At 35.3% G+C, this 16,214-nt stretch overlaps 1 protein-coding gene across 3 annotated transcripts; it reads right to left on the reverse strand.

Annotated features, from left to right (window-relative positions):
* Positions 1-390: 390 nt before the first annotated feature.
* LOC113287462 (ubiquinone biosynthesis O-methyltransferase, mitochondrial-like) lies at positions 391-5,800 on the reverse strand. Of its 3 annotated transcripts, none has more exons than XM_026536225.1 (10): positions 5,383-5,800; positions 5,185-5,274; positions 4,628-4,706; positions 4,078-4,155; positions 3,640-3,688; positions 2,649-2,698; positions 1,661-1,810; positions 1,084-1,164; positions 869-979; positions 391-757 (listed from the first exon to the last, which is right to left on the reverse strand). In XM_026536225.1, the coding sequence occupies exons 1-9, from the start codon at positions 5,727-5,729 to the stop codon at positions 872-874; spliced, it is 1,032 nt and encodes a 343-aa protein (XP_026392010.1). In that variant the 5' UTR covers positions 5,730-5,800; the 3' UTR covers positions 391-757; positions 869-871. The 3 variants fall into 3 exon arrangements, with proteins under 3 accessions (XP_026392010.1, XP_026392009.1, XP_026392008.1); XM_026536224.1 differs by having other exon boundaries at positions 391-776; XM_026536223.1 differs by having other exon boundaries at positions 391-979.
* Positions 5,801-16,214: the final 10,414 nt, after the last annotated feature.

The following is a 16,214-nucleotide window of genomic DNA, read 5'->3' on the forward strand; positions in this document are numbered from 1 at the left end:
TCCTAGTGTGTTATATGTTCAGAAGTACTAAACTCAGGGATCAGTTGTTTTATCTACTCGGATTTATTGCTGACCAACTAAAGACGGGATAGAGTTGACCATGATTGTAGAGGTGCACAACATAAGTGCAAAAAACTACCCGTCTTTTCTTTTTCATTGGATTTCCTTCTCGACAGCATTCATACTATGCGCCACTGATTCATCCAGCTTGCCATACAAAAAGGACATACATGACGAAGACGGATTTTAGAGACTAGCAGTACCAGCAAGTCATGCTTTAAGACAGAAAATAAAGATAATAATGCAAAAAGGTCTGATTTATAACTCGAACTTGAGCCATATTCAGATGCCTGGTCAACATAGCACCTCTTGAAGTTTAACCACTTTGAATATGACAAAGGGCCTCAAAAGCAGAATTACATTCCCACTGTAGAACACACAGAAACCATGAAATATTACACCAATACTTTCATTATACAAATACTGATATGGCAGCGTTGTTGCACACAATAGCTTCAAATATTCGAAATAACAGAAAGACGGTTTTTCTACAGACAGATAGCTTTTGTGTTGTAAGTCTAACTGGTCTAACTTTAACCGTAAACAAATTCCTGCTTGTTCAATGCTTCAGAAAAAAAATGTTTTCATCGGTAGAACCATCAAGGCAACACCTACGTTGGGCAAGACACATCATCCGCTAACTATCCTAGAAGTGAAGTTGGAAAAAAAAAATAGCCTTCTTCACCAAGATGGAAATCCGAAGATGCCAAAAACAACTGCTAATTGAGAAGGTAAGGATTACTGGAGTTAAAGTTGTACCATAGTAAGGTACAGTGTACAAAGATAAAAGCATAACTCTGGATACTACCTTTCATAGATTATTCTTTGTACCATAGGCAATGAAATTTATACTTGTATCATCTGATAGTACCCATTTTCCAGTAAATGGGTTTAACACCATTCCTGCAACCTCTTGAACCTAAAAAAAAAAAAAAAACCCATAAAGCAAACAAGTCTTAATTCCAAAAGTAAATCAAATGCAGATAAAACAGAAGTGGAAGTAAAGGGTTCTCTGAAAAGTACAGATATAGACGATCGGTGCATGATAAGAGCAATTTCTTCTGGAGTGACAAGGCTTGACCACTGGTGTGTCCCTTTAGGAAGCTGCAGAACACCAATAAAATAGTTAGTCCAGTGCTTCCATTGACAAATTTATTATGGGCATCATCGAAAATCTCGTTCTTTGGCTCGGTATGATTTAAGGATTTCATTAATAAGGGGTAATATAAGATAGATCCATGTTATAAGCCACCAATTAGATAGTGTGGAGACCCTGTCACATACGATATTCTCTTTCCGACACGGAGAGATTTGAGGATTCCCTTGGTAAGGGTGGTACTGCAAGATGTTTCCATGTGTAAGCCAGTTTGTCTTGTGCCTTTCCCGAGGAAAGAACTGAAGCTTAGAAGCATAATGCAAAACCAGATAGCAACAAAAGTCTAAAAAATGCATTTAACTGGTGGCATTAACTGCATAATTTTTATGACTACTAATCACTACGCATTTTGGACTCCTGTGAGATAGCAGCTGATTGGGTATAAATATATGCAAACATGAAAAAATGGAAGAAAAGCTAGGTGTAACAATAAAGAAATCATACCCACTGCAAGATGTACTCAGCCCCAACTATAGCGGCAGCATAAGATCTTATGGTGCGGTTGATCGTTGACACCAACATGGCTCCATTTGGAACAGTTAATTCTGCCAGAGACTTGCAGAAATCAGCAGGCTCTGCTACATGCTCAATAACCTGAAGAAGAAACTCTCAATCCTCCACCAAAATGCAGATTAAATTGTACTTTAACTTGAGTATTTGCTGATTGGTTTGTGTGTAAGCATAACTGACAAGCACCCCTAGACATATACACAGCACAACACTGAATGCAGTGTAGAAGTAAGACTATAAGGAGGTTCTTTCATCGTGAAGGGCGTCAAACTAAATTAATAGAGGATTTGATTAAATTAGCATTACAAACTACCTTCGGTAGAAGATGAGTTACTAGATCTTATTCTTTTGTGATACCCATGAAATAAATAGTTTGCCAAGCAAAGGTATTGACAATTTATCTCGCATCACAATTAAATGGTGGACTCTGAAACAGAGAGATATGCACTACTCGTGATACTGTCCCTTAGCTAATCAGCTGGACAAGTAAAACGGGAGATTTGGTAGGTGATACATTATGGTGGACTATAGTTAAACAGTGCTACTGTGAATTGATTTTTTAACCTAGCTTTCAAAAGAAAATGATTTTAGCCTTGAAAATCTTTGATGTCCATAAACAAAGCACAGGAATCTATTTGACTGACGCAATTTATGATTCCAGGCATGTTGAAGCAAAGAGAATGTGATGCAATTGTATTGACTACCAAAAAAGACTAATATAAGAACTATCATCAAGCACTTATTTCTGTCACTCTGTAGTAGCACTGTGGTTTTATGTATTTATCATAACAACAGTATATATGAAGATGAATTAAGATCTGAAAAAAAAAAAGTTGCGATGTACTTGAGTATTATCACCAATAAAAAAATAACACGAAGCAACAAATTAAGGTAAGCATTCCTTACCTTGTTGATATCATACCTCTAGAGCAATTACAGCATCAAACATCCTTTCTTCTTCAACCAGTTTTTCTGCGAATATAGTTGTACTTTATAAATAATCACATAGTATACCCGTTTTACTAGCAAAAAATTATCAAAAGGAATAACATGAAGCCAAGGATTTCTAGAAGTTAAAGCAACAGCGAAGATGCCCAAAAACATTCCTAGGAAGGCAGCCAGACAACTGAGAGCACAAGAAGTCAATCTATATCATTAGTATAGCAATTACTAATTACTAGGACAAAAAATATAGACAGGATAATAGTAAATTGAAGGACTGAAGGGGAGCAATTCGGTTACTGAGTAGAGGATAGACAAAGTAAGTTTAATAATACATGCTTCAGCATAAACCACTTAAAAAATTCTTCAACAATATTGAATACGGCTTTTCTTGGGCCTGGGTAGCCCGTAAATGTTTGGCTACCCCTCTTATAAGAACTATAGAATAGAAATCTGATACGGGGGTTTCCCACAGATAAAGATCGGATCATCAAACTTTCAGTTGGTTACTTATTGGTCAGCCAATATCCAAATGGCTCCAATCTGCCTTTATCAGAAAATATATCTAACTGAAGGTTCACAAAAGTTATTAACAACTAGGAAGATCTAATGGCTGTAGAAAGCTACAGAAAACTGATCGCAAGTACATTGGACATAAGAACCTGACCCATTACATCCTCATTATGTTGAGCAGTTAAGATGTGTCAGTTCCTCGGCTAAAGAAGGTGTAAACAGAGAATCTTCAGTAATTAACTCTCCTTACTTTTTGGTGGAAATATTGACTCAACCTTTGTAACTTATGCGGAGGAAGATGATGCTGGTCTACTGTTCTCTCTAGATGCACTTGTCAACTAATGTAGGAACATTTGATGATCATGAGATACAAAATATGTGAACAAACAACATGATACAAAATACTGTTCAACGACTAGGCCAGGATAATATGTGAACAAACAACAAGATCTTTGTACCAGCTGTTACGCATCGATATTCAATTGATGAAGTAGCTGGGTCCCTCTCCTGTGCAAGTAAAAAAGAGGCACAATCAGAAACTTGTTTATGTGGAGAAATACTCCTACTGATATTAGCAACTAATAGGTTTCTTGTTTAGCATGCCATGTAGACAGATACAAAAAAAACGACGATCATAACCAACAGAAAAACAATCGAGGACAGTGATACCAAACAGGCGTTGGATATCTCTGTCTCTGAGGCATTATATGTTCCAAGTGCAACAACAACCAGATAATGTTTAAACTATTAAGCAGCGTCGAGTTTTTTTTTTTTTGGACTCGGGGGGTCAAAGAAGAAAATTATGTCCTTATTCGGAAAGGTATAGAAACAATTATGGATGCCAAAAGAGAAATCTGTATAGAGGGAAATGAAAATAGCCAAAAGTATGGACATACCGAATGAAGCCCTGCAATCTTGATATTTTTCTCAATAGCATCGATGCCCGTAACGGTTGCCCCCATCCGAGCTAGAGGCTGTAATAGAATCACAGACAAATAAATAAGTAAAAGATCAGATATCCGCAAAAGATCCTAAACTTCTTTATGTTAACATGATTAGACTTTCTTAAAAGGTTATAGCAAGATCTTCGTACAAAATAAAACTATAGTACGCATAATTCAACCGCTACACAGAATGCACTTTATAATGCAGAAAATAACACACTCGGTATTGGCTGAGAATCTGAGACAAAAGAAATTGAATAATGCGACTCTGTTGGCAGTGCCTCAAAGAAACCACAACCAAAACAAGGAGAAACAAAATGGCTAAGACGTAAGAAATTGAGTCTGCTGCGCTTTATATGGTTTGAGTCTGAAGTGAGTGAAACTTATCCTCTTGCAACATAAGTAGGCATTCACTTAAAGCCAGTTAATTTCATTTTCTTCTGAAAGATAACTTTGGATTGGATAGACTAGTAAAAATACAAAATGCTATTTCGCAAAATACCTCTGAAAGAATGCCACCTCCACAACCAACATCTATGATTTTCATCCCTTCCAAAGGTCTAGCACAATATGGATCTTTCCTGAAAACAAGGTAAAATACTCAGCATTTCAAAATACCAAAATACTGCAATACAACATGCTATATGATGGAATGCAGCTATTGTAAAGAAAGTATAAAAGAACAATCAAACGTGCAGCTAGAGTAGTTCCAGGAAACTACTCAACCTTTTTCAGTTGCCCAATTTAATTAATTTCAGATCGTTAGATACCTCATGAGCATACTTGCAAGCTTCTAGTTATTTGACATGTTTTGCATATTGTACCACCAAACTAATTAAAGTAAAGCAAGCTGAAATGGAATCTCTGAAACTTACTAGTAAGATTGCATCGTCTAGGCGAATGACAATGTAGAAACAAGCAAAGGATATGTATGTGCTACTACCTCTTTCCGTCCAAGTATCATATTGTATATTTATATACTAAATGCAACAATATGAGTTGTTACATTGCAAGTGATCCTTAAACAACTACATGAGAGAATACGGTAAGATGATTTACCCAAAATGTCGGCAAAGAGTGGACCGAACGAAAGCTAGTCTCGTAGGATTCATTGCATGCAATGGTTTAAATGGTCCTTCAGAATCCCACCTGTTTCAGAATAAATCAAATTAATTAGTCACCAATTCACATTATAAAAGAAATAGGGTACTTAAAATCTTAAGTAGAAAGGAGATGAGAGAGCAAAAATAACATTACCAAGTATCAGCAATGGCGGAGAACTTGGCGATTTCAAATGCATTCAAAGACGATGAAACAGGAGCTTTATTGGCGATGTTTTTCTTCTTCTTCTGGGTTTCATTGGTTTTGGGGACTAGAGTTTCTGCTGCAGGAGATGTGGTGGGAACTAAAGTAGGGTCGACTGAAGGTTTATGTTGTAGATGTTTAGGAATTTCTGAATAGGATCTGGTTTGGAATAACTGGGAAGAAACTTGATTTAAAACTTGGAATTTCGGGTTAGGGTTCGGAAATGATTGACGAAGAGGAACATATCTGTTGTTACTGAGGAAAGCTCGACAAAGATTCAATGATTCCTTGGAAGCCATTTTCTAGAGGTAGAGAAATAGATTAAACGGGGATTTTCGGGGATTTTTCAATTTTGGAGTATCAAAAAAAAAAAAACACACAATTAAACGAAGAAGAAAACACAGGGTAAAATGGGTCTGGTCAAGGTCTTAATAGGAATTCGGCATTATGTGCTTCTATATTTTTTTTCTTTTCTTTTTTTTCTTTTTTCGAAGGAATAAGGAGCATGAAAGCCCCAAGTTTTACCGATGATTAGTGTTACGCCCAAATATTTGCAAAAGATATTTATGTTTTATGGCGGGTGTAATTTTTGGGTATATAAAAATAAAATTTGGGATATGTATAATTGTTGCACTCGTATGCTGCATGATCCTAAATGTTTTGTAGAGAAAAATACGTATTGGTGAATAAAAATAGGTTTATGGTTCATGGTTAGATTTTTTTTTTAAATATTTTTCTACCCGTAAAATAATGATAGATTCTTTTTTACCCGTGAATAATTTTTTTTACTCAAGATATTTTTTATTACCCGTGAAGTGTTTTCCTTTTACGTAAGATATTTTTCTCTTTTTCCCGCGAAGAACTCAAGATATATTTTATTTTTCCCTGTGAAAAACTCCATATTTATTCTTTTAGTATACGCCATAAAAGACTACCTTAACTATGAGGTATTTTTATTTAAGGAATTATTTTCGGGTGGGTGAATAAGATTTTTTTATTTTAAGGTATTTTCTTTTATTTAAGAAATTTTTTATGGTCGGTCCAGAAGCTCTTATGTTTTATTGGTCTAAATTTTCTTAAATCTTTCTATTGGTTAAATATTTTTGATGGGTACAAAAACTCAAAGAATAGATAATAAGAAGTCCAAAGGTCTTTGTAAGGCTAATCCCTATTGGCTAGATATCTAGCAGCTAAATTGGCCATCCACGTCAGTTAGGGCAACCTCCTAAGTCCTATGGTATTTCTTGATTTGCAACACTTTTTCAGCGTTTCAATCTCGTTGCTAGTTGAACTGCGAGCAGTTGCTAGGAAAGAGAAGTATCCAGAAATAGTGTTAACTTTTTTCCCGCACTTTTTTTGATTTGCAACACTTTTTAGTCAATCTAACAATTCGATCTAGCCCACAGGAGTTAGCCTAACTGTAACCAGTCTTGGCCACGTGGCATCAATATGTAGTGCATGTCATACAAAGGTTAGCTTATAAATACTCCATGTACTGAATCCCGTATGAGCTAGAGCATTTTGTTTCTATTTATTGTTAACTATTCGTTCCTAGGTGTACACATGAGATGTACGATTCGTAAGCCAGCTTCCATGATCCATTGAATTGTTTCCATCATATATTACGACAAAATAGGATTTGGAAAAAGATTGTACACCACTTAATCCAGCGTGTGCGACATAGATTTTTTTATTATTAAAACTTTTTCCTTCCAAAATTTTATTGGTCGGAATAAATTATGGTGGGGCCAGAAGCTCTAAGAAGAGAGCTTGATTCAGCTTTTGACCACAGCCAAGAAAATTCACCTAAAATCATATTATTAATTACATAATATTCAATTACATCCATAAATCGAATTACATGATTAGTACAATAATATTGACTCCAAAAAAAATTGAAGTTAGTAAATATATGGTGGAATTAGATTCATGTTTTAAAATTAATTTCATTAAAAACAAAAAATTCTATTAAAAAAGTTAAAAAAAATCAATAAGCTCGTGCCTTAGAAAATAGAGCGCTTGGATACCGGTGAAGTTAGTAAATATACCTTGGATTATATTATATAGTAAATATACGGTGGATTATATTTAAACAAACCGTGTGTGTAAAAAATTAAACATTTGAAATGTCAAGAAAATATCAACTTATAACTTAGATGAATTTTGTGCCCGCGTAAATAATTGGTAAAATTTTTTGGGTGATATGTGTACCGTCTTAGGATGATCCCATGTGCTACATGGAGTTTTTTGAGTTAGTGTATCCATCTTGATGAATTACAAGATCATCAGAGGCATCTTCTTTACCACAAATTATTTCTACAATGATATTTATTGTGTTCGGTATGATATTTGTTTTATATATTTTAGGTATTATGTGTATACAATGGTGTTCATTTTTTTTCTCATACTATGGGTGTTTTTTTTTCTTTTTCCTATTGATCGATAAAGAAAGAAATTCATTGATCAAAAAAGAGTACAAAAAGATTATACCCGCAAAGAAGGGGAATGGAAACAAAGAATCAATAAAGAAAGAAATTCATTGATTAAAAGAGAGTACAAAAAAATTATACCCACAAAGAAGGAGAATGGAAACAGAGAAGAGGCTATGACCCATAAAGCAACAGGCCTCGCAAAAGATTATCGAGGAAAGTATACATTTGTCCGATTTTCAATAACAACATTGTAGGTTACATTTTCAATACTAATTTAACACTTCACTGATAATACTAATTTAACTGTCTTTTAGCTCGGATTTATATAGCCAACGTATGAATTGTTGGTACACGAACCTGCAAAGCAATGCCTTGAAGATAGGCATGCACGGTTGTTTTCTACTAAATAATACTATCTCGTCTCAAATAATACTATATCGTCTCATGGAAAATGATTCTTTCACATTGTCATTTTCTTCTATGTTAGAAGCAAATTAGTGATGTACATGTCTAAATCACGCCAAGTTTTCCTCTAATATGTTGATTTCAAAGAAGATAATAATTGTAAGGAAAAATTTATAAGCTTTTCAGGATATTTGCGTATACAAGATCATATCATTATATTTACATAATTACTTAAAGCCTTGGATCAGATATGATATGTGTAATATCATTACCCTATGCAGGTGCAGTTTCTAATTATCTGTATTGTGCAAAAGAAAAAATGGTATCTGCGCCAGAAGACCAAGATCATTTACCATGAACACATTTGTTTGAAGATCCATAAATAATGCAATGTTGGTTGCTAATTTATGCAAATGTGCGTTTTTTTTCCTTTTTTATAATCCCGTTGTAACAGTTTACGCTTTTTGTTTGTTAAAAAATTTGGAGTCATACTATGAGTTTTTGTTTTTTTTTTGATAAGGTGCCAACAGGCAAACGATACTAAACTACTCTAACATTCCGAGCCTCAGCTCTTCCTAAACTATCACCAAAGAAAAAACTTTGGATGTCAACAGGAGGATTTGCAATCCAGGCCCCATTTAAGGTGTGGAGTCATAATATGAGTATTTAGTATCATCCTAATTCTCATGAATTTTTTTTATTTTTCTGTTCGTATAACCCTTAAAATTCCAGAAGCAACATGCTTAGGTGATCGATCTTAATTTAAAGGGTGAGACAATTGTACTACTTTAGTGGAACGTATAGAATATAACTATTGCCTTAAATGGATATATATTCGATTTTGCTGGTGTACTGACCATGATATTAATATTGTTCAAAGGACTTGTAATAAAAGACTTATGGGGTACATTAATTCACATCGAGAGGAACAACATCGACCATGGGGATTGGTTGAAGGATTCACTCTTAGCTACATAGTAGATCATGCAGGTATGAGGCCAAGATCAAAATTAGCAGAACACATGTGAAGTAACATAGGATGCACCAAAGATGCATGCAAGATAACATGGCAGATTTGCAGGCCATTATACTGAAGAAATATGTCCCCTGCATAACTTTAATTAACTGCATGGATGAGCATTTTTGGAGCAGCACAATCAACTTTCTTTACTGCATACGTAAATTACTTACCATCTGCCCAACTTAGATGCCATTGCTTACTCCATGAATACGTCCATCAAGCTGCGTCCGAGAAATATCTTAGGTCATGTAAATATGGGTCAACAAATACTTGATCCTTCAAGTTCCTCGAATAATATAAAAAATAACACTAAAAAAAATACCGATACTACTTATACAAAAGTATAGAAGATTGAAAGATATGGCAAACATGAAAATAATTGGACTAATGGGTAAATCCAAATTTAACTTTCGCTAATAATAAAAAAAAAATAAATATATGTGGTGGTATCTATATAGTGGGCTCAATTTTGCACCAACCGACGGTCAAAATCAAAGAACGAAAAAAAGAATGATTTCGTTACCATATGCGGAGGTCTCCGATAACTGTTCAATAGCAAAACTCATAGAAAAATCCAAAGAATATCCAAAAGACGAAAACAATACAGGAGTTTTACATGTGGGTTTAGAATTAATACCATGAAGCTTCGAAAGAACTAATATTATCCTCCTGTTTCACCTCATCTTCAACTTGGTACCCAAGCTCCCATTGGCGTAGCCATTAGAACATAATTGATTATGTTGTAAAAAAAATAGATCAAACAACTAAATCCCAAGAAACATAAGAAAAGGCTGACCAAAAAAAAGTAAACAGAAGAAACAAAAAAACTAACAAAACCCGTGAGAAAAAAGATTTTGTTTGAGGGCTTTATATAGAGAGTCAACAAACAACCAAAATTCCATAAAAATGGAAATAATATAAATAGATATCTAAAAGTTATGTAATATTTCCTTATAATTATGGATGACAATTGTATATTGTGTAGATACATTATATTATATATTTGGATACAATTATTGTGCATATCCTGAATCATCCGGGAACTTTAACATGCCTTGGGTAATGGCTGAGCAAGTTTGATGGAAACATGCGTTGTTTTTTGTAGACTTTCCTTATTATAAGGAATTGCTTCTTTAATAGGTTTCTCATAAAGATTCTCTTCTTGAATTCATGGTGTTAACACCTATGGATGAAACACAGAGACAGACAAACAGAGGAATCTTGCGGAAAAAAAGAAGCAAAAATTGTAAATGAAATTTAATAATCGATATATACAAAACTAAATGAAAACCCCAGCTCCAATAAAAGCAAACCCATGAACCAACAATATATAGATAAATTAATAAATAAATAAAGAAGAATTAAAATAAAACTAAATATAAGAGATAAGGACTTACGTTGAGAAATGGAATTCCATATCTCCGCCTCTGTGGTAGTAGTAACAATTATATGAATGAAAATATAAGGATTTTTTTCTCATCTGGATGCTTAAATTAAGGAAGAAAAATAAGAAGACGAAACTGGAAAGAGATTTCTATGATTGCTTCACCTTAGGAGGAAACAAAGAAGATGAAACGGGAAAGAGATTACTACATATAAGATGATTAAAAGTCCATGTCCATTTGTTGATATGTGCAAAACAAACAATGAAAGGAGATTAGACAAAAAAACAAACCATTGAATCGCAAGAAAAAAAGAGAGTAATGTCTTGTACATGTAACAACGTCGTGTGCACTTTTCGTGGTTGACTGCAAACATATAAACACATATATTAATGCTAACATGCAGCATACAAAACCCTACTTAAAAAGTTTAAGTTGAAAGAGAGAAGCTTACGGAAACGATGAGATTTTTGGTTTTTCCAGGGCTTTTTATAGAGCAAAAAAGACACACCGAGACGACAAAAATAGTATGTTTTGCAATAAGATAGGAAAAAACATAGAGGTATTTGGAATAAAATTTGTATTTACCATTAAAAAAAATCCGGAAAAATGATTTTTTTTTTATATTTACCCAGGGATAGTATTTAAGAAAATAATTATAATTTTATTACTTTTGGTTATTTTATCAATCTCATATTTTCGGAATGTTTTGTCCTCAAACGGATTTTATAGAGAGCATCGTGCCAAATTTTATAATTATATAGAATGAGGAAATAGTAAAAAATTCTCAATTAAGGTAAGAAAATCTGATACAAAATAGTCGCAGCAAGTTAGCAATCAGGAGATAATATTTTATTAATAAGAAAAATAATATTTAAATATATCTTCTCTTTAAAAAAAACAAATTAAGAAAAATAATCCTTGCAAATCATAGTTTTTCCTGTGCTTGCTTGTTTTGTATTAGCTCCATTGTTTGTCTTGTATTAGCTCCATTCAAATCATAATTTTTGTTCCAAATCATTCATACAAAATACTAACAAAAATCCAACTGATGTGCAGGACCACCAACACAGTTTCGCGGAAAAGAGATTCATGACCGGGCTAATCAGGTTTTGCAGAAAAGAGATTCATAACCGTGCTATTCAGTTTTTTGTTAAATTCTTTTTTTTCCCGATTTAATTGATAGTTTGGGGATGTAATTAGGAAAATTACATTTTTTAAGAATGTAAACGGACGTCGGACACTTGACGTTATTTTCTCATCACGTGACGATCATTCAGTTTATCATGATGAAATCGTGGTGTTGTGATTTATTTTGTTGATTATCACGATGAAATCGCGGATTGACATATTGTTGGATGTTCTGAGATTTTCAAGATTTTGTATTCGAGGTAAGAAGATTTTTCAAGATTTAGTTATCTTATTTTTAGAAAAATAATATTTTATTAGTTTAAATTTAATATTTTATTACTAAAAAAAGTCAATTTATTAGTTTAAATTCATTATTTTATTATTACTAAAAAAAGTAAATGGTGGGGCCAGAATTAACCAGAAGTTAGAATCAACTAGAAGCTAGAATCAACCAGAAGTTAGAATTAACGAGGAGCTTCGATGGATGAGAACGCTTTAAAAAACTCTGATATTATGTGTAGAATATGTTCTCTTATAAGACTCTATATTCCTACAAAAAATGAACGCAATTCAAGATAGAAAAACTAACCATCTACCAATCTTAATTTCAACCGTTAAATTTGAACGACTGATATTCAAATGGGTAGATGGTCGTTTTATACATCTCGATTTGTGTTCATTTTTTGTAGGAATGTGGAGTCTTATAATAGGAACATATCATCAAAATATTACACTTAAATTCATTGTCGTTTGGGTTTTACGGAGAAAATGGCGCAAATCTTATCTGACCTAGTCTATCTAAGAGTGTCCATGGATCCTACCTCATTAAGTTAATAGGGAAGCTACTGTCTAGGGATAACGGATGTCCTAGTAAGCATAAATGATTAAATTGTATCTTACTTAATAAAAATTTTATTTTTATTTTTAGGGGTTTTTTATTAATTAAGAATATTATTACAAGAAACTAGTTGGAAGCCTAACAAGCTAAGCTCCAACAGCGTACTACTACATTGATTTAACAGGTTGTCGTGCTAGCCTACCAGAGAGCCTCGTGAGGAACCTAGACAAGGGAGCCAAAGCGGATGAGGGCTGAGATTATGTCGCAAGGGGGGCAAGCTAACTTTACCTTCCACGTCAAATTCTGTAATATTGCGCCATTGCGGACTCGAACATGGGGCCTCCTGGAGCGCATCAACTTTTGTCGAAATGGGATGACCAACTGAGCTAGCTACCCGTTTTTTAAATTCATTTTCTTCTTTAATTCTTTTTCTCTTTTCTTCTTCTTTTTTAAGAAAGAAAAGTTTTTTTTTTACAAGGAACTTGTTGGAAGCCTAGCCACAAGTTGGGCTCCTACACCTTTTTGAATAGCCAAAACTATTTTAATAAAAAGAAAATTACCAACATTTATATTTACATTATGCCTAGCTATGTAGGACTTCAACCTTTTCAAAAACTCGATAGTTTCAATATCAATTTCATCCAAAGTAGTAAAAGCTAGGGTACTAAAACTATAACCATTAGCATTACAAACATCCAAATATTTGACTCGCTTGCGCTTAATAGCTTTAGCCAAGCCAAGGCCCGGTGTAAAGGCTTAGACACCACCCCCGGCAAAAGGATAACCCCGGTCACATCAAAACAAGTATCGCGCCACTCCTCTCGATTGTAGACCAAGATATCTCCCGGCCTAGCATCACCACCATCACGAAAAAGGAACCCCAAATTTGCTTCAATTTTAGAAGGTACACTAGCACGATAACAAATATCCGCAAAAGTATCTCTAACAAGATCATGACGAAACTTATGACCAACCTCACTAGAACAATGAAGCGCGTGATCCCCATAAACATCCATGTCCCTATTGCAGGAGATACAAGAACTTTTGGCAGCAAACAAGGGGATACCGAGTCTGTAGATAAGCACAACACTAAACTGACGTGGCCCAATCTTCTGTCCCCAACCATCAGCAGGAATATCAAGAACATAATCTTGTGCATGTATAGTTTTGTTACACTGCCAAAGGGCTAAATCCCATCTTGACATACCAAAATGAGAGGGCTAAAATCGTTTTTCTTTTATAATTTTTAATTTTTTTTATTTTTAATTATATTCTTAATTTTGATTTTTATAATGTTTTTCATTTACCTTTTATGGGGTAACTTCGGCTTATCTCTTTACCTCTCATGCATGGTGGTTTGGGCTTATTCCTTATGGTTGATGCGATCAATTATTGTTATTTGGCTTTGATGATCCAGACACAGCCCCTTGAATCTCATGAGTATGTCATGGTGTCGACGTCGATCTTACTGCCCTCATCCCATGAAATTTCAGGCGGTTAATTAAGTATTCTGAGGTTGTCATGAAAGAGGTGCCCGAGAAGTTCTCCATGACTACTCGCGATTGTGCCTCTGGCAATGTAACAAGTCCAATCATGCTTCGGATTTTCTCAAAGCACTACCCATTGCGGGACTCAACCAGAGGCTTGGGGGCGCCAATTTACTGCAATTCTTTGTTATTGTTTGGGTATTCCCCTTTTTATTGTGGATACTCATTGTATATTTTGCGATCGAGACATGGATTGTTATTGTGGATAGTCTTTGTATATTTTGTGATCGGGACATGGATTGTTTTGGAGATCACGCTTTGCACTGTGCTCATGAGGTGGGGCTCAAATTTCAGCATGACCTTGTCAGAGATACTATTGTTGACATGTGTTATCGTTCTAGGGTGCCTGCTAGGAAAGAAGTCACTTTGGGTTTCTTATATAATGATGGTGGGGCGCTGAGACCTACGGATATTCTGGTTCACAACTGGGATAGGGATCGTGACGTCTGTTTAGATATGACTGGGGTGTCGCCTTTTATTGAAGGAGGAGTTCGTGATTTTCAGCCAGGTTTAGCTTTGAGGAACGCCATTTCACGTAAACATAAAAAATACTTTGATAAATGCTTGTATCGAGGTTTTGGCTTTGGCATCTTAGCTTTCACGACATTTGGGGAACTTGGTGAGGATTTTGTGGATCTGTTGAGGAGGATACATAATCATTTGCCTAGGTTTGATGTTAGCGCAAAGAATGTAATTTCTTTTTTCATAGATTAGGTATTTTTATCCGGAAGGGTGTAGGTGCCTAGTTAGTGACAAGGATCCCTACCAGGTAAACCTGATTTTTCCTCCGAAACCCCTAGCCCGTAGACGATATCTCTCCGTTACAATCTTCTCCCGTCGTGGGTTTTTCAAGAATATTTTTTTTCAATTGCATTTCGAAGGACTTGAAGGATTTGGATGGGCATGCAAGATAGTTCCATCTCGAAATTCTTCAAAGAGAAGTAGAGCAGCTAGAGTAGTTTGTCCAATTGATTTCATCTTTGTACATTCATTACGCTTTCTTTGAAGATTCATTTTTTGAAGCGACGTGCATTCTCTGTTGGGCAGAAATCACAGAACAAATCCAGGGTTTTCTGGTAAGAATCATGTCCAGAGTGACAAGATCTTCACCTCTCGAGGATTGTCTTCATCACCCCCCTCTCAGGCTTGTGCTACTTCATGTTGTTCGACTGCTTCTTATTCACAAGCTACAACACATTGCAGCTCCGTTGTTTCCTTCTCTGCAATTGAACCAGTTCAAGGTGGGTATGTTCATTGCCATTTCAAGGGATTTGATGGATGTAATGGTGGTGCTCAAGGTAGAGGTTATGCCAAAAACTCTCTCATGCCTCATCTACACGATAAACACCTTTTCTCTGAAGGTAACAAGGACATCTGCAGAGATAGAATTTCCGGAGATTTGAATGTTTATCAGGCCTGGGAGAAGGCTCTGCTACACCTGCGTATGTGGCTTTGCAGCCGCTGTATGCATCTACATGCGTGGAGGTTGTCCTGCAAGGGTAAGAATGGCGTGCTTCATGGTGACATTATCACAGGCCCTCTGCATGGTGACGAAGTTGGATTTCTCATCCATGGTCTTCACAAACCTATATAGGCTACTTCGGTAGTTGATGTGCTTAATTCAGAGTCAGTAGAGACTGAGAATGAAGCTGAACTCAGTTCACTTTCAACGGATTTGCTCAATCTCGCGTTTCAGAGACAGCTCAATAATATCTCGTGCATCCCACCTCAATGCAGACTGAGCTTCTCAAGGGTTTTAAAGAGCTTCATTGATAGTGTACTTCACAAACCAACTGACATTTCAGCTTGGATAAAGCTCCCTCTACTCCCCATTTGTACGCTGCAACCCTACAACCCTAAGAATTCAGCCGAGGAGAAATCCAAGACTAGGAAGAGGTTGCAGATCGTTGCAATCAATTAGGCTTTGCCGGAGTGGAAGGATGCTAAAGGTTGTTGTCTTATGATTAACAAACTGCTGCAAGAACCAGTCCCAGAGCAGGTCAGAAAACCGTATAGCAAGAAGAAAGA

Source organism: Papaver somniferum, chromosome 6 (genome assembly GCF_003573695.1).
Source record: "Papaver somniferum cultivar HN1 chromosome 6, ASM357369v1, whole genome shotgun sequence".
NCBI classification, from domain to species: Eukaryota; Viridiplantae; Streptophyta; class Magnoliopsida; order Ranunculales; family Papaveraceae; genus Papaver; species Papaver somniferum.